The following is an 18783-nucleotide window of genomic DNA, read 5'->3' as shown; positions in this document are numbered from 1 at the left end:
TTATTGAGTGGTTTAATAAATAAGGTAGTAGTTGGTTAGATGAGTGAGTGAGGGAGGGAGGGAGGGAGGGCTGAGGGAGAGAATGAGTGAGTGAGTGGGGTTAGAGTAAGTTGGTAGTTCAGTGAGTTGATAAGCGAGTAATCGAAGACGTGAGTGGTTGGGTAAGTGACTGTGTGAAAACGTTAGAGAGTTAGTAAGAGTGTGTGAGTTAGCTGATGGATTGGTGAGAGCAAGTCTTTATGTGAGAGAAGACGGGCAGATAGACAGACAGAGCAAGATAGAGAGACAGACAAAACGAGAGTCTGTGATCGAATAACTCTGTGAAAGAGGGTCGATAAATATAGTTACAAATTGGAAGATTAGGGTTTGACGTTGTAAGTTGATTAGAAGACAGACAAACGAGAAAGCGAGTTATAAAAGTAAGGAAAACATGAGATAGTAAGTGAGTAAGTGTGTAAGACTAAAGTACCAACTTATTGGCAACTTGACTTAGTGACTAGATAATTTAGTTGTTGATTATTTGAGTGGGTGGCTTACTGAGAGCGTAGATGAGTGAGTCTGTAGATTAATTCAGGAGGGCATACGTGGGTATGTGGCGGAGAAGGTAAGTGATTGAAGCGGGAGTTACTGAGATAGAGAATACATATAGGTAGTTCAGTGGGTGAGTTTAGTAATTGTGGGAGGGAACGAATTGTAAGAGCCGTTCACAACGAATCAGCTGCCGGAGATAGCTATCACTGAAAAAATGTTCTGTCTTTTGCTGGACGGTAGTTCATTATTGTAAGTGCGTACTTTCCAGCATTCCCCAAAGGGATACACTAGAGATTTCATATTATCTCTGTGATCAGCGATATGTCTTTATGTATTTGTGTTTTGATATCATTCTACCTTCGCTTTTCCTAACATATGCCGATATATAAGGGGATGATAATTTTAACGTTTGCAAATGCATTGTAAAATATGCAATGCTACTGTTTACTAAATTGGAACTAATTTGGGATAATTATATCTTCATATTTTTCAAATTTCTCAAAGTGTTAGGTGCCCTATAGCTAAATGTTGCGATATTATAAATTACTTATACAAACAAATGTGTAACTTACAAAGAAAAGTGATGAGCTTACATTTGCAGATTAAATCGACATTACTTTATCATCCAATTATCCCAAATTAGTTCCAATCGTGTGTGTTGTCAAATGACGCCATTTTCGCCTAAATTTGCCATTTTCAAAAGATAACATTACATTTTGTAATCAATGAGCTGATTTTGCTGGTGTAAACCTTACTTGCCTTTTGTAGACGACAAGGAAAAATGTCCCGGTACTCAAGAAAGTAAATTTTATAAAATGTAACAGCTTTTACCCCGCCACTTTTTAACTATGACCTTTTCAAGTTTATGGTCAACCTTTTCCTTGTTATTAAACTTTATAGCATGAGCATAGTTTTCTGGATTTTGCCTTCCGCTAGCTAAACCTAAATCAAGGCTGTCCAATCTATAAGCCATTCGAGATTTTTTTTAAAAAAATCAGCCTTTACCTAATGCAAAGTTATTGCAAGTTCTATTAAACGGGCTTTAAATGAGCCAGTGCAGTTGTATGTATATTTTATATTTTACAAAAAGAAATAACACTTAGCTGATGATATATCAAAATAATCAATAAGGTCGAGGAGATGAAATGTTCCTTCGCCTAAGCACCGACAGGTAAATCAACGGGGACTTTTATCGTCCTGTCCATATAGAAACCCAAGGGAGTTCTTTCAATCAAAAATGGTGTTATTGACGAAATAACACTATGTTTTATTGATGGCGTAAGAGCTGTGACAAGCTACATGCAAAACGCTAAGCACGGGGACGACAAATGCAACTTTGTGTGACGGACATAGGACATAATCAATCAAGCTTTTGTACTGATGTTTCAATTTAATGGAGCATTAAACGGCAAATGCAGAGATTAGGTATAATTCATGTTTATAGGGTTCAACGGCTTTTATCACCTCTGTATTGTTTATATGTCCCTTGATGTTAGCAGCAAATTATAATTGAATTTTTTTCTGTCTCCGTCTATCTATCTATCTATCTATCTATCTATCTATCTATCTATCTATCTATCTATCTATCTATCTATCTATCTATCTATCTATCTATCTATCTATCTATCTATGCATTTAAACAAACTACGTATACCTTCTTGCATTTGATTGATTCTATGAGTGCGCGTTTGGATTAAAGGTTTCCATACTTCATCTTCAATTCTTAAAACGAATTTCCCAGACATGTTGTATGGTAACTTCTTATTGTTTCTCTGCACATACAGACATCCTGTATAGGTCGAAGAACACATCAACCTAAAGACCTAATGGTGTTAGTTCGAAATTGGTTAATATGACATCCAAACTGTTTTTGACTAACTTCCATACCATCCAAAAAAGATCATCCATCATCTATGCACATTACATCAGAAGTATAGACGGCAAGAATAGCTAGAATATTGGGACTCTGGCTTTGGTGTTCCGATTTGCGTCGTAGCAAAAGCGACAAAAACCGTGGTAATCTGAAGCTGAGGATCTGTGTTCGATATATCAGAAACAATATGAAAAGTCACATCTAGACGCAAAGTTTTAATTGTTACAAACATTGGCACATGTAGTGATTGTATATATCGTGACATAACTGGATGTAATTAAAAATTTTTAATGAGAGAATCATTACTACTTTATTAAGTGAAAGTATATGTGTATATATATATATTATATATATATATAATATATATATATATATATATATATATATATTATATATTATATGCATATGCTAACTCATCTTGATCAGAATACATCTGTCATATCAAATTATCATCGCTCCATCGGGTATGTCTTCAGCGTTAGATAGAGTTTGCTCCTTCCAGTAGTTATAGCCAAAGATTAATTCTTTACAAGAAAAAAAATATGACAGAAAATAAAAACTCTGTGATTATGATGCTATCGTTTTAACGTTAGCATTACCAATATCCAGTTGAAAATTCTCCCCAGGGTTATTTGAGTCAAGCTTTTTGGTCACTTGGTCCGTAAACTGCATATATAACCTCATATCCTCATTGGCATTTGCTAGTCCTGATGTAAACGCTTAGGAAATCACATATCTAATAAACTCAGTATAATAATACCACTTCTACGTCTTTCGATTTCAAGCACATCTGGCGATATAACTAATAATTTTCTAGTGACATTTGAGTGCCTGTTAATAACTATTCAACGCATGTTACTGCCTGCTTTCTCGATATTACGAGGGCATTTTCGTCCTGTTTGCCAGTTCTCTGATTAAAGGCGGCGTTTTTGACGGCGGAAAACGTTGGGGAATTTTGTCACGCCTCAAGCGACCGAACAGGTGTCCACGCCTAGCGAGCCCACGATCATACAACGGAGAGATCAAAACTAATGATAATTCATTTGTAAAAAAGGACCCGTGGGGATTTACAAAACGCCGCAAAAATCTTTATTACGGTTTCACTTAGCTAGAAAACGAAAATTATAAACTAAAGCTAGGAGGAAAAGCAAACGAGTATATTTCGTAGTCAATAATCTAATAACGAGTACTTTGTAATTGTCAATAGAGAAGCAACAATGTCTCAAAGAGAGATATATTTGAAATTTAAAATGATCGCTCAATCTGCTTATGCTGTTGTGTAAAACAAGTGTTTTATATTTTACAACAACAAGGCAGTGACAAATTAATTTTCTGTGCTTATTTAAAATAAGTCCGGAGAAGCTGAAAATCAACAGAAAGTTGCATGGGTCAAAACTTCTGTCCCTAGAGTGCTTTCCCTTCGACAGCAGATCTTGTCTGCAGAAAAAAATATTCGCAGGCAAAGAAAGATATAGAAAGATGTCGCAAATAAATTACTTATTATTATGTGCCAATGACTTCATTTCGTAAGAACTATTCCCAAAAGAGTTGAAATGAACGCACCACTAATTATAACGTGACTCTTGAAATTTGTTGACTTCAAAATATCTTCCTATTCTCTCCTGGTTTTCTCTAAATTCTACCCTCTGAACTTAAGATGTGCTTTTACTGCATTAGGAAACCATTCCTTTGTGAAACATTTGACAAGTAAATTCAAATTTTAACGATCATTTGGTTTCCTGCCATTTTCAAAAAATGGCATATTAATGAAGAAAAGAACATACAATGTCACAGTTGAATACATTCACCCCTATGCATTACATTGGACTACTCTATGCAGTTTATGTGAAGATTTCATGGCAGATATGCACAGTATCCATGGTTTTTGCTTTTCCGCATGGGGCTGAGATTTAATGTTTCGGCAAACATTTAATTGCAGTGTAATCTTTATCTTGTTCAAAAAATTTTAGTGTGTATACTTAAATTAGTACATTCTTACAAACTTATTTTAATTTAAAAGTGAAATCATAAAAAAATATGCTATAAGATACAGTTAGTGTGGCCGTAACTGCTTGATAATGTTTACGAAAAAATTACCAAGGATACCAGTCAAGTGTTGTTGACATCAACAGGGTAACCTTATAGTATCGATATCCGGTCTTCCAAGCAACACATGGACTCATTGTGCAATACGCCTTCGTTATCATCGCCACAGCGTCGATTCTCCGCTTTTCAGCACCTAAAAGTTTTGACTGCCGGGAGCTATTCTGGGTAATTGGCAAGGTTAGGGTGATTATCGAGTCTCGATGCACATGCGATTTAACCCGATTTAGTTTAGCCTTTCTTTCTTGTGTAACAAGTGTTCTTGGGTGTCTGTGTGTACACAGGCCAGCGATGCATACGTTTACCTGGGACGTCCAGTCTGTGGTTATGCGCATGTCTGCACGTACACATATTACTTTAGGCTTAAAGTTATTATTCAAGATGCGTGACTTGTAAAAACGACTGTCATTGACTTACGTAGATACGCATGCCAAGTACGCTACTCCCGTGCTGTGATTTTCTACTTTTCTATCATCATTCATTATTCAATATTTGCCCGTGGAAAAACATATGAATGAACAAACAATACACCCTTGGATTTTGAAAGGGTAAACGTCAGGCGCTCGGGCTTTTCGGGCTTTTCATTCTTTTACATTTGGCGAAAGTTGCTTCTCTATATGTCTTCGTATGTCTCTATGTCCCTGTCTCTTTGGCATTTCATTTCACCAGGTGTATCTCTACTTCTTTGTCTTCTTTCTTCTGTCCTCCATGTCCGGCTCCCTACTAGCCTGTCTCTCTCCTAACAGTTTCTCTCTACCTATCTCCCTTTACCCGGAGTTCCTGATGTTATTTTTAGCTCACGTGTGTAAACACGTGAGCTAATGTCATAGCGATGTCTGTCTGTCTGTCTGTCTGTGTGTGTGTGTGTTAGTGTGTGTGTGTGTGTCTGTCTGTCTGTTTACACGATAACTCAATAACGCCTGAACGGATTCAAGTCAGATTTTGTACACAGGTACCATATGCCACTTGCAAGAACTGATTAGATTTTGGTTAGTTATGCAATATCGTTTTTTCCGTACAATGGTTTCCCTACGGAGACGGTAATGACAGTATAGACATATATCAAGAAATACTGCACAAAATTTCATAAAACTTTTCACAGATGACAATCTAAGAACATAATGATGATACTCTGAGTGTCATGTCAATTATAATGAACTTTTGTTATTAGTGAGATAACTCTGTGAAATTCCTGCACCAGACTTGATGATACGTGCAACAAATATTGATCTGATATATCTAATTATTGTTAGAAGCATTAGGCAGTGTCAAGTTAATAAATAGCTCATTTGCATATTTTATGAAGGTTTGTAATAGTCATATAACTCGGATATAACTTCACCAAATGTGATGAAATCTGCTGCAGATACTGATCCGACTAATATCTAACTGTAGTGTAAAGCATTTAGTAGTGTGAAATTAATTACGGGTTCATTTGCATATTTATGAACTTTGTAATTAGGTTTATAATCTGAAATTACGGCACCCAAGTCTTTGAAATTGGGTACAGATATTGTTTTGATAAATATCTAATTGTACTGAGAAGTATTTGGCAATATCAAGTTAACAAATAGGTCATTTGCATATTTTATGAAGTTTTGTAAATAGTGATATACCTCAAAAATAACTGCACCAAATGTGATGAAATCTGCTGCAGATACTGATCCGACAAATATCTAATGTTGTGTAGAGCATTTAGTTGTGTGAAGTTAATTATCTTCTCATTTGCATATTTAATGAACTTTTGTTATTAGTGAGATAACTCTGAAATTCCTGCACTAGACTTGATGATACTTGCAACAAATATTAATCTGTGATACATATCCAATTGTGCTATGAATCATTGAACAGTGTCAAGTTAATCTAGGTTTATTTGCATATTTAATGAACTTTGTAATTAGTGACATTACTCTAAAATTACAGCATTAAATTAAATAAAACGTGCGACAAATGTTGATCTGATGGATATCTAATTGTCCCATAAAGCATTGAGCACTGTCAAGTTAATTAACAGCTCATTTGCATATTCAATAAAGTTTTGTAATCAGTGATTAAACTCTGATAGTACTGTGCGAAGTTGGAAAAAGCTGCTACATATAGTGATAACATAAATCTCATTGTTGTGTGATGCGTACTATTATTAATGAACCTGTTGTAAAACACGTGAGCATATTCAGTTCATATCTGGTATTTCTTTATGTTCATTTTAGTTCTATCTTCCCCACATTCTTTCTTTATCTTCCTATCTTCTATCCCTCCCTCCCTCTGTCTGTTGTCTCTGTCTGTGTCTGGCTCTGTCTCTCTGTCTCAGTCTCTGCCTCTGTGTCTCTGTCTCTGTCTCTGTCTCTGTCTCTCTCTCTCTCTCTCTCTCTCTCTCTCTCTCTCTCTCTCTCTCTCTCTCTCTCTCTCTCTCTCTCTCTCTCTCTCTCTCTCTCTCTCTCTCTCTCTCTCTCTCTCTCTCTCTCTCTCTCTCTCTCTCTCTCTCCTGTTGCAAGCATAGTCCGTAGGAACGTGAAAATACAGTTCCAAGTGAGGGCACAATGTCATTTAATACGAGGTAGCGACAACACTTTCTATCGATTTAAGAGAATTAAGACACGTACGAAGCTGCAAGAGATAATGGTTTTATCTGAAACTTGGAACAACCTATATCTATCTATCTATCTATCTATCTATCTATCTATCTATCTATCTATCTATCTATCTATCTATCTTTTCATATCAGTAAATACATCAGTAAATACATATATATATGTTATCACATACATACATACATACATACATACATACATACATACATACATACATACATACATACATACATACATACATACATACATACATACATACATACAAACATACATACATACATACATACATACATACATACATACATACATACATACATACATACATACATACATACATACATACATACATACATACATACATACATACATACATACATATATAGATGCATGCATATGTGTAAGGAAGAACTGACCTCTAGACGAGTGTGGATGCGGCTATCGACCTATTGTTGTCAAGGTTACAAACTCGTCTAAAGAAGTTAAGCGATTTATTTTTTCATTCTCGCGACACGTCCTCTTCGTGCAGTGACTTGTGCGTTGCGTGCCAAGAGCTATTGGTTGTGACCATAACAATTGTAATAATCCAGAAAATGAACTTTAACATTTTATTTACCCATGTGCGGCACAACTTTAATGGCGACAATAAAACGTATCCGAAATTGAATTAACTGGTCGAGAAATAGACTGGAAACCGTTAAGCGGACCTATTATTTTGCTGTACAGTTACAACCATCTGTTCGTGTCGCTTACAACAGGCATAAGACTGCCAGCGGTAAGAGAGGGACACTGATCGAAGTGATGATTATACAAAAAGGGAATTAGCCATTGCACAATATTGTCCAACAGATTCTTCCAACGTTCGCCGCAAGAGGCGCACTTCCAATTTTATTTTTGCTCACAAGGCTGAAAGAGAGACTCTATACCTCCAACTATGTCTTCAAAAATGTCTATCGTCAGGTCTTATTAACATTTCATTTAAAACATAGCGCAAGTCTTTATGTGGCAAAAACGAGCTGACAAAAAGTAGTTTTCTGCCAACATTATTTTAACTAGATTATAATGAATTTTATTTTCTCTAATTCCGCTGAAAGGTCAATTGTTACCGTTCAAAGAGTAAAAATATCGTGGGCGTATTAATTCAGGATTTCAATTTTGTTCGAATTCGTCTGTAGAATACAATAGTCCTCTTTGTGGTCACGTCTAATACAACACACTTTCTCAACATCCGAGCACTCATGCTTGTTCCAAAGCTGACTAGGAGACTACAGGTTTTTTACTATGTAGGACGAAAGGACGGTTTGCGTACATTCTATATTTGCATGCTTAATAGTTCGCCTGTCTAAAACAAATGATATTCGCTCAGGCTTCGATAAAAGGGACAAAGTAGCTGGGTTTTTTAGGTTTTTTGCCATCGATTTTGTTGTTCATTGAATACCTGAACTATGCTTAAATACTGTCAACTGTCAGTCAATCTCTACTCTGTTTACAGACAGACAAGATTAACTGTCCAGTGAAACAAGTTCAGTTTACAAATCTCAAAGTGACAGTGCATGGCTAAATGTACGCTGTTATATAGAGTTTGGATTCCCATGCAAGCTTTTGTAATGGGTTCTTGACTGGCGATGCCTTTCATACAGATAGACAAAACAACTTTCACTTCGCTGGCGGCAATTTTTACTTGACATAGAAAACCAAATGGAAATTGTTATAGTTCATCTTGTCTAGTGGTCACGAACAAAATCATTGCTTGCGTTCAGCAAATGGGTAAATTTTGACACTTTTGAACCAATCTCATTCTCTATTATAAGTGACTTTATATAAGTTTTTCATGTCTCCTTGGTAACAGAAAATGTAAAAGAGGGAGCGACTTGTCCCTTCAAGAAACGAAACATAAGACGAGAAAAGTTCAAGTGGGATAATATATGTAACGAAAAATAAATGGATATGTTCCGAAAGGTTATGTAAGACTTAGACGGTTTAACGCCTTTCCGAGATTGCCTCCTCGCAGTACCACATTATTCAGTACTCGGTTTAAATATTCCACGTGGTATCTATCAAGAAGAATCGTTACACTCTATAACACATTATTCTTCGGAAATGCGTAGATATGCAAGGTAGTCAAAGTGCCGCTTGAGGCGTGATTCACGGCACTTGGGGACTTTTCAGCACTAGTAAAGCTTCCCAGAAATAACGTGTAGGTTAAAGTCTTTGTATTCGGCTTGTTCGAAGGACTTCTAAAAACTGTAAAGAAGTGTCGAGAAGTTTATATCAAACAATGTTCTCTCTCTCTCTCTCTCTCTCTCTCTCCTCTCTCTCTCTCCTCTCTCTCTCTCTCTCTCTCTCTCTCTCTCTCTCTCTCTCTCTCTCTCTCTCCTCTCTGTTTTACGTTGAAACTACATTTCTCTCAATTTTGGGCATGGCGTAAATGTGCTGCAAATCAATTTTGGTCCGTACAGCGGTCATCAAAAGGCAAAACGATGTACTTGTACACAAAGTTCTTTTTCAAGGAAACGATGAATTCTCATCATCTCTTATTACGAGTATCCGAGAGTTAGGGCGATTCGGAAAAGTACGAATTATGATATATTGATAATTGTTGCTTTTCCTCGCTACGGAGATTATTCTAGGGCATATATTCGCGACTCATGTACTGGGACCTTGTCCCATGTGTATCACTGGTACAGCTTCCGTTTATAAAATCAGATTTGCTCGGCTGCTCAAAATGGAGTACGGCATAACCTCAGTGCATGAGGGACCATTAAGCTATGACACAAATTTGCTGTTTCTTTATGACACTACGAAAATGAGTGAAGTCTGTTCGTTTCTTGATTGTTTCAAAGAGACTGGTACCCGGGACTGGTACGGTTTCTAATTACAAATTTAGTACGATTGAAAAGCATTCCTCCATAATCAGTGGACACCATTTCCATTTAACCTGTACATTGTGTCACTACAAATTTTATCTTGTACATTTTGAGCAAATTATTACCTGCATTATTGCAATACATGTAATTGTATCGAAATACTAACATAGTTTTCTCTGTCTGTCAGTTTTAATTTCCTTCATGATTTAGTGTTTTTATAGTTTTTTTTTAAGTTTATCAGTCCCCCTTTTTTCTGTATCTTTTTTGGTGTATGAGCTGGTTCTCGAAATAAATAAATAAATAGAAAATAGAAATAGTAACGCACTCTTTACTATACACCTCCTCGGACAGACTCGACCAAACAATAAAAGGTTGAATGAAAAGTTTTGAGCCTATCTATATGAAGTCCTAATGGAATGAGTTTCTATGCTATTCATTTTTCAACATAGTCCTCCTTGCGGTCCACACACTTCTGCAACCGGTGTTGCAGGGCTTGGAAACCTGCTTTGTAGAAGGTCTCGTCTTGGTCGTAAGTCCTTAACGGCGGATATGATGTCATCATCGTCATCGTCAAAATGCTTTCCAGCTAACTGTTTCTTCATGTGGGTAAGAGATGAAAGTCTGGAGAGTATGGTGGATGTGGAACGAGTTTGAATCCGCAGTCACGCACTGTTGCCATGGCAATGACTGACTTTGGGTGGGAGCATTGTCCTGATGGAACAAGACACCTTTATTCTCAACTTTCCTAGTCGTTTTTGATACATCTTGTATCAGCAGTCAAATACACAGCGAACAGAAACTAAACAAGTCAGTTATTCATCTGAAGAGTTGAAATTAATGCAAACCAATCTTCATTGATCTGGCATCGCTCCTTCATAGTTAGGCTGAAAACTTTTCATCCAACCCTCGTAGCATAGGGATTGTAACTAAAACTGGCGGAGAATTATGCGGACAATTGAATAGCGCCCTCACATGGCTCTTTTACATTATAATGATCAGTTTTGCTTCACGTACGACGTTACAGATGAATATACTTGCTGGTCGATCACAAGAGATATCCTTACAACTTGAGCACGGTGTAGGCACAAAGAAAGACAACGTTGGGGGCGTGATTTCTGGCACATGAAAAAAAAAGATTTGCGTGTCGTATGTCTACAACTAGGACGTTTCACGGCTTGTGACCTCCAAATATCACTGTCAGTGGTTCAGGGACGACGCATATGATTCCTTGCGTAATACTAATAGTAAAATAGATACACAGTCTCTCAACTGTAATTGCATTTATTAAATACTTTCAAAAGACGAGAAGGTTTTACCAGATCTACCGAGAATTTAAAATTTACATACAATTTTGTTTTTTTTTAAATTCAACTTAACTTTCCATTGTTGACATACAATTTTCCTGAAAATTTTGTACTTTATATCTAATTTACAGTTACAGACCAGGTCACTTTTTGTACATTTCAACAAAATTCTGTGCGTGAGGCAGAGGCCCTGCACCGATGAATAAAATAAAGCTACCTAAACGGTAAACTAAATCATAAAGAGGCCCGACATTAGTTGGCGTATAAAGTACGAAAATTGGACAAAGTCTATTGTTGAGGAAAACATGATCGTTTTCGAGGACCTATCTGGCATATATATGTGCAGAATATTTCAGATGACACTGACATTGGTTTCCTCTCGAAACGAATAATTCCATTGGTTGTGATCATTGTGCACTAGCATAAGGAAAGAACCTCCTTGGTGCTTCAGAATTGGCGCTAAAAAGATAGAAAACAACGAATCTTGTAAATTCGAGATAGCTATTTATTTAGCCCATTTATCGTTCCAAGTATGCACTTTATCTAATTCAAGCAATGCAAATTTCTCTATTGTCTCAAACATTTGTATACATTGAAACTCTTTACATTATTTAGAATCTGAACAAATTTTCCACTTGAACTCGAAAGTACATGAAATGCGCAGGGAATTCTGGGAACCCTTACCAAACCGCGTGAACCTATTATTTCCCAAATACTTATATATATATATATATATATATATATATATATATATATATATATATATATATATATATATATATATATATATATATATATATATATATGTATATATACATTATATATATATATACATATATACATATATAATATATATAATAACATATATATATATATACATATATATAAGTATATATATATATATATATATATATATATATATATATATATATATATATATATATATTATATATATATATATGATTTATGAGAACGATGATCAAACTGTATTTTCTCTACGTGTACCATGAAGCTGAAAAATGATCAAACAGATCTAAAAAGTCCTGTATGCCGAAAACATTTCTCGGAAATGTTGTCGGGTAACAATTGTTGCTTTGGCTAGTTTGGTATAACGAGCACCGTCAGACAACAAATTTTAAATAAGAAGTTCCGCCGAAAATCGTCCAAGGCAGCCTGCACATGTGTTGTGTGCATCGGTTGAGTCGTGTGACCTTAGAGTGAAATGCTGATATTTGAATTTCACAGTCGTCATTTAGTGATAAGAAATCACCGAGAGAGTACAGGCAACATTCAAGCAGCGATGTTCCCAATAGCACTCCAATGAAAGGATGACGTCAAACATGACGAAATGCAGCCTCGGATCAGTAGTTACTGGAGGAGTCATCGTATTGGTCTTTTCCCGGATCGCTGCGGTCGTTCAAAAACTCAATGGATCGGCCAGGGTAGCATCAGCCACATATGCCTATGTTCCTGTCGCGAAAAGCACCATGGGAACGGACAGGAGAACTAATGTACCACAGAATTACGTAAAGCCTCAATGACTGCACTCATGGACTTCGCTTTGGTTGAGACCCGAGAAGCAGACACGACAGGCAAAGTTTGTGTTTTGTTTTGTTATTAGATTTTTTCTGGCTATCTCAACACTAATGGACGAGTTCAAGGTAGAGTTGAATTCGTTTGTGCTCTAAATTTGCAGTGCTACTCAAGCTCTCCTTGTCTGCTGTTTGTTTGAACGAGAATGGTTTAAAGTCGCCTTGGAGAAAGTTTCAGGACAAAGTTTAACGCTCACAGTTACGAGGCGCATATTAGGCCTACCATAAAGCAAAAACTGTCCTGAGCTACCATGGTACAATCGTCCTGCCAAATTTAAGGTTGTAAGCGCCTCAATAGTAAAACTTAAACTTACCTCAAGGCATTTTTCAACCATTCTCTTTCAAAATCAAGATGAAAAAAATCAGGGATCAGGGATCACCATGCAAAGTTTGGTACTAGAGAAAAAAATTACCCAAGATTTTTAGAATTCAAAATGGCCACCATCTCTATGTTAAATCAATGAAGAAAAATAAAATTTTTGATTGTCGAAAAACAAAGACAATGGAATTTTTTCTTACTCAAATGAGCCCCAACAAGTGGTAGATTATAAAGGAATTGTGAACGTTTCAGAGTCCGAATATCTGTCCCCGAGGCGCATTCTACCTTAAGAACAACGCCCACGCAACTCCAAGATGTTCGCAAAACTCTACGAGGGTCGAGTTAAAGTGTAGAATATTGCTATATCGAGGCATGGCGCGCATTATCAACTCAGACGATAAAATCATACTTGTTGTATGTAACGCGGAGAAACTTAAAACCAAGGGCAACTGCTGACGTAAAGGTCATCAAGCCTCGGAGGGCATCGGCAAACAAGAAACATGTTCTTTAAAGCGATCGTTGCATTTTCAAGAAATGAAAATGGGCCAAAAAGTGTTCATGCATATCTTGAATATAAAGGTTGAACGCGCCTCGGAGAAAGATATTCGGACTCTCAAATTTATCCAATAGTTTCCAGAATTATCGCTTTGGAGTCTCATTTGAATGTCTTAGAAGGAGTAACATTTTTGCTGTATTAGTTTTGCGAAAATCGAAAATTTATTTTCTCCATTGTGTTAACACAGCTGTGGCAGCCATTTTGAATTTCAAAGATCGGTAAATTTAAGTTAATTCGTTTCTCTCGGACTAAAATTTGCTCGGTGACTCCTGATTTTTCATTCTAAAACTTGAGTGAGAAAGGTAGAAAGTTACCTTTGAGAAACTTTGAGCAAAAATGAAAGTCAGCAACATAACATCATTGTGCCCTTGACCTTGAACAGCACTTTTGTTGTATCACATTACTCTTTACTGAGCGTTTAAAGGACGTTGTGTTAAATTTGCAGTATACAGTCTGTGGTTTGAGATTTGTAAAACTTTGGATACCGAAGAGTCCGGTTACTTCCTGGATCCGCTTGTACATCTCTCTCTCTCTCTCTCTCTCTCTCTCTCTCTCTCTCTCTCTCTCTCTCTCTCTCTCTCTCTCTCTCTCAGATCGAAGTAAATCAAAAATTGTTGAAATTTAAACAATATATTTCCTGACCAAACGCCAACTTTCTTTATGCTTATCTTGACGTCATGGAAAGAAACATTTGATGATGATACGACATTCATTATAAGGCAGGGGCGGGAAAATTGTCGGACATCGTGCAGCGGAACAAAAGACTAATCTATGAGAGCTGTTGAAAAGAATTAAGCCCGGTGGCATAGCCGTGAGCCACACGTAGACATACGATCTTGAATGCTGAAAGGATGTTTGATAACGCAGAAATGGATGTTGGATTACGCGTATTTAAGACGAACTGATCAAGGACGGTGCCAAATTTGTACGCCTTTCCTTAAGATACATTCGGAAGTTACTGACAAAATGTGGACCCTTTTGAAAAAAGACGGAGTCTTTTGTCTTCCAAGCGAATGTATGACCGAAAACTGTTAATCTCTCTGCGTCTCTCTCTCCCTGTCTGTCTTCTGCTATTTTTCTCTCAATCTTTGTCTTCTTCGTTATTTCTCTGTCTTTGTCTGTCTGTCTGTCTGTCTGTCTGTCTGTCTGTCTGTCTATCTATCTGTCTGTCTGTCTCTCCCTCTCTCAATCTGTCCGTCTGCCTCTTTCTATCTCTCCCCCCCTCTCTCTCTCTCTCTCTTCTCTCTCTCTCTCTCTCTCTCTCTCTCTCTCTCTCCTCTCTCTCTCTCTCTCTCTCTCTCTCTCACATGGACAGACGGATGAGTTAAAAATCAAAATGCCCCACCAGAATAAATTGTACAAGACCCTGATGAATTAGAGATATGATCTACGTAAAAATAGGAACTCCCTTTTGTCTGCCGTGCTTAAAACACCCTGTGACTTGCGTAAAGCTATTTTTGTTTAACCTTTAAGTAAAATAGATAGTTTGACCCACTGGAACTATCTGTCAACGTTGAGAATGTCACGAACTCTTAACATTGTGACAGTAGCCAGCGTTTAATCTACTTAACATGCACAGTTTTCCCAATGACCACAAGGAGCGATAAATACAGTCGTTTATGTGTCTTTTCTGCTATTGTGCAAGCGGCTCCAATGACAAAACACTTCACTTAATTATGCTCGGGCCTGTATGAAACACGTCCAGGTATGCAAACTGTGATACGCTTATACAATATATTAAGTTGAAACGAACTTGACATAATGTCTTCAAATTCAACTTCTCATGACGTTACATCAGATGCCGTAAAGTGGCTCTTTTGTCAAAATCGAGCGATAAGCACACTATCTTAAACACACGCCGGGGCTTTCTCATAGACTGTTTTTAACGGAAATCTCCTTAATAGATTATAGTTTTAACCCAATTTTGATACAAAAATCTTCTTAAAGATGTAATATTTAACATTTAAACGTTCATTTGAAGTAATTGATGGCCTAACTCAAGTTTAGGACTTCTTTTTGGAATTCAAAATGCAAAGGAGTTCATTAATAAGACATTCCTTGTCATATTTCTTGAGGACAAGTACAGCATCAATCTGCTTAACGCGCAGTCAGCTGGGAAATCAGCAAGATATATAAAGAGGCTTGCCGTAGAATGCTGAATTCCATCGACGTCAATGAATACGTACGAGTGTCGTCTTCTTGTGAGTCAGCTTAGTCTGTCTCTTACGAAATAAACTAGTTTTCCAAGTTCGTAATTCGGAAGGATTTGTTCTCTCAATCCTCCAGACAACGTTGGTGGCGGGCTTCCGAAGTATAGCAAGCACGAACGGCACATTGTCGGCGATAACAATATATCAATTGTACTAACCCGATTTGCTATTTTCACATTCAAGTAAAGGGAGTATATATTTATATTGAGATGAAGGATAATGGAAGTGGAAACAAGGAAATGTAAGTCATGTCCGTCCCTGTGGAACTTTGATTTGAGCCTTTATATAGGCAATGAGACAACTTAAAATCAGTTTATCGATAAGCAAACCAGATTGTTCAGGACATCTGTGCAACGTTAACAGCGCACTGATAAACAATAAATGGAAAAAGAATTATTTCTACACGAGCTTAAATTTCTGTTAGTAACATGTCGAGACAATGTCTTCATAAGTTTGGGGAAGTAAAGATTTGATTCACATTTACATACATAATTACATTCGATAATGCAAATTTGATGACAGACGTAATAAACCTATATGGAAGATAGAAGTGTCCTTTATATTTTTGTTGAGTGTATAGAATTGGTTTTAGTCATTTCGTGTGTATCTGTGATCATTTTGGTGGAAATGTAGGATATTTAAATTGGTAACGCGGTACAGGGTAACCATAATCGAGATGCGGGTCTCACTAAATTGCCTCGTACCGTGGCCCGTTTCTACAAAGTTTCGCGAGGTGATCTCACTTACATTTCCGCGCGACGACATCACACCAGATTTCCGGGCGACGACATCACACCAGATTTCCGCCCGACGACATCTAACCAGATTTCTGCCTTCCGTGATGTCACTACCCGTGACCTCTGACACAATATATTATGCATGCATGCATACTGCGGCTTTCCCGCCGTACCGTTGTGTAATAAAGGGAAAGTGGCTTCACACATCAGCCATCTCGTCTTGTATGTGCTTTGGTGTGTTTAGTGTCTGAGTTGTGTTTTGGCTGTTAGTGTGAAAATTAACAAACGAGTCGTTAATTTTAAAATAAGACATGGCGAGACGTGGGCGTAGTCGAGTGTGTCTTAGACAACCGTGACCCTTTGACCCCACGTTTCGAAACCAGTTTGGACTCTTCCTCAGTCGCCTATGTATATCTCTTTCTTATTTTTATATATTGTGTCTATGAGGTTGATCTCTTGTTTTTCTGGCAGGGAAACTAGAATATTAATCTGGTGAAATCTGGTGTGATGTCGTCGCGCGGAAATGTAAGTGAGATCACCTCGCGAAACTTTGTAGAAACGGGCCACGGTAGTGCCTCGCGTTCAGCACTACTGCGCAGACGCCGTTGTGATCAGTTCGCGTTCGCCAAAACTACTGGTATTATTTGCGCTCACTTGAATAATAGTTTTAATAGTTTTGCGTGAAATAAAACGATTGTGTGTATTCTGAGTGAGGGGAGGAAGCTGATAGATAAAACTCTGTAATAAGATAACAATAAGCGATCTTCGCCATGGCAACATGCAAGAAGTGGTATAACTCCATATTGATGACGTCAAATTGCAGTGAATACTTATAAAAAGACCGACAAAGGTTAGGCGTTAAAAGGGTGATAAATCGTTCTTGGTCGGAGTTCAGAATCTCAGGGGTAAATAATAGAAGAGTTCCGTCTGGGAACTGTAGTCGGCATGAGCATTTTACTAGAATAACCATTCACACTCTGTCTCTATTCCAACCGCAGGAGACTATTTTCCTGTTGTACCTCTAATGAAATTCTTGAAATCTTGAACTATGGTTGTTTTACCCGTTTTTCTAGTATAAACAGTTTGTCCCTACACGAGAGTTTTAACCCTGTAGCTGCAGCCTGCTAAGTATGAGCTCTTTGATCAATAGTTATGGTTCTTGGTGTTTTATCAAGGACTATGCCGACATATTTACTTAGTGATGATAATCGTATCCCCTCAGATAAAGGTCTTTTCCATTTGCTTTTCACCATTCGAGCGCCTGTCGTTGATTTATCCTTGTAGAGCTTTATTGTGATTCATTGGATAAGTTTCTGAATGTCTCTCCCTATCATGTCACTTTTGTTCACTGTCATGGTTTCTTTTTCAGCTCACGTGTTTACACACGTGAGCTGTTGTCGTACCGATGTCGGTCTATCTGTCTGTCTGTCGGTCGGTCTGTCTGTCGGTCAGTCGGACATGATATTTCAAGAGCTGCTGATCAGATTGAAATCAAATATGGTGCGTACGTTCTGTGGGAATGGCAAAATGGCATTGCATAGATTATGCTAATTTACATAAGTTTTAATTTTAGTAAAACGAATATAAATTGAAAATGGCCGCATAAAATTTGACGAGAGTTGTTGCAAATGTTGATCACACAAGGGCATATTAGTAGTGAAAGATCTATTAAGAGATCGTATCACATTTAATGAATAATTTGCGTAATTAATAAAGAATCACTGATGGGATAAGAATAAAATCTGACACATTTACTAATCCTTGCCATCAGTAATTGCAAGAACTCGTTAGCTTTTGGTGGATGTGGTTTGCATAATTAATCCTTATTTGCATAATTAACGTTTCTACTGTCAGATATCCCAAGAATTACTGCATCATGTCTGATGAATCTTAGCATCAATACTGACCACACAAACCTTTCATCGTTTTCAGGCCCATTTGGTAGTGTCTGGCTTATTTGCATGTTTCAGGCCCTATTACCATCAGGGATGTATGTCTGGGGACAGGACCAACGTCATCAAACTTGCCATAGATATTGATGATACCAAATATATAGTAAAAGAGATTAAGGACTTGTTAGTAAATTACTTATTTGCATATCAA

At 37.2% G+C, this 18783-nt stretch overlaps 1 protein-coding gene across 1 annotated transcript in view; it reads right to left on the bottom strand.

Moving 5' to 3' along the window:
• LOC139147475 (uncharacterized) overlaps nt 1-18557 on the bottom strand; it is a 35258-nt gene extending 16701 nt beyond the window's left edge. The window contains exon 1 of the mRNA XM_070718594.1: nt 18436-18557. Within this exon, the coding sequence (XP_070574695.1) occupies nt 18436-18448 (13 nt within the window). The 5' untranslated portion in view covers nt 18449-18557. The remainder of the gene's footprint in view (nt 1-18435) is intronic.
• Between the last annotated feature and the right edge of the window lie 226 nt (nt 18558-18783).

This window comes from Ptychodera flava, chromosome 2, assembly GCF_041260155.1.
Source record: "Ptychodera flava strain L36383 chromosome 2, AS_Pfla_20210202, whole genome shotgun sequence".
NCBI lineage: Eukaryota > Metazoa > Hemichordata > Enteropneusta > Ptychoderidae > Ptychodera > Ptychodera flava.
This window is presented reverse-complemented; position numbering and strand designations above follow the sequence as displayed.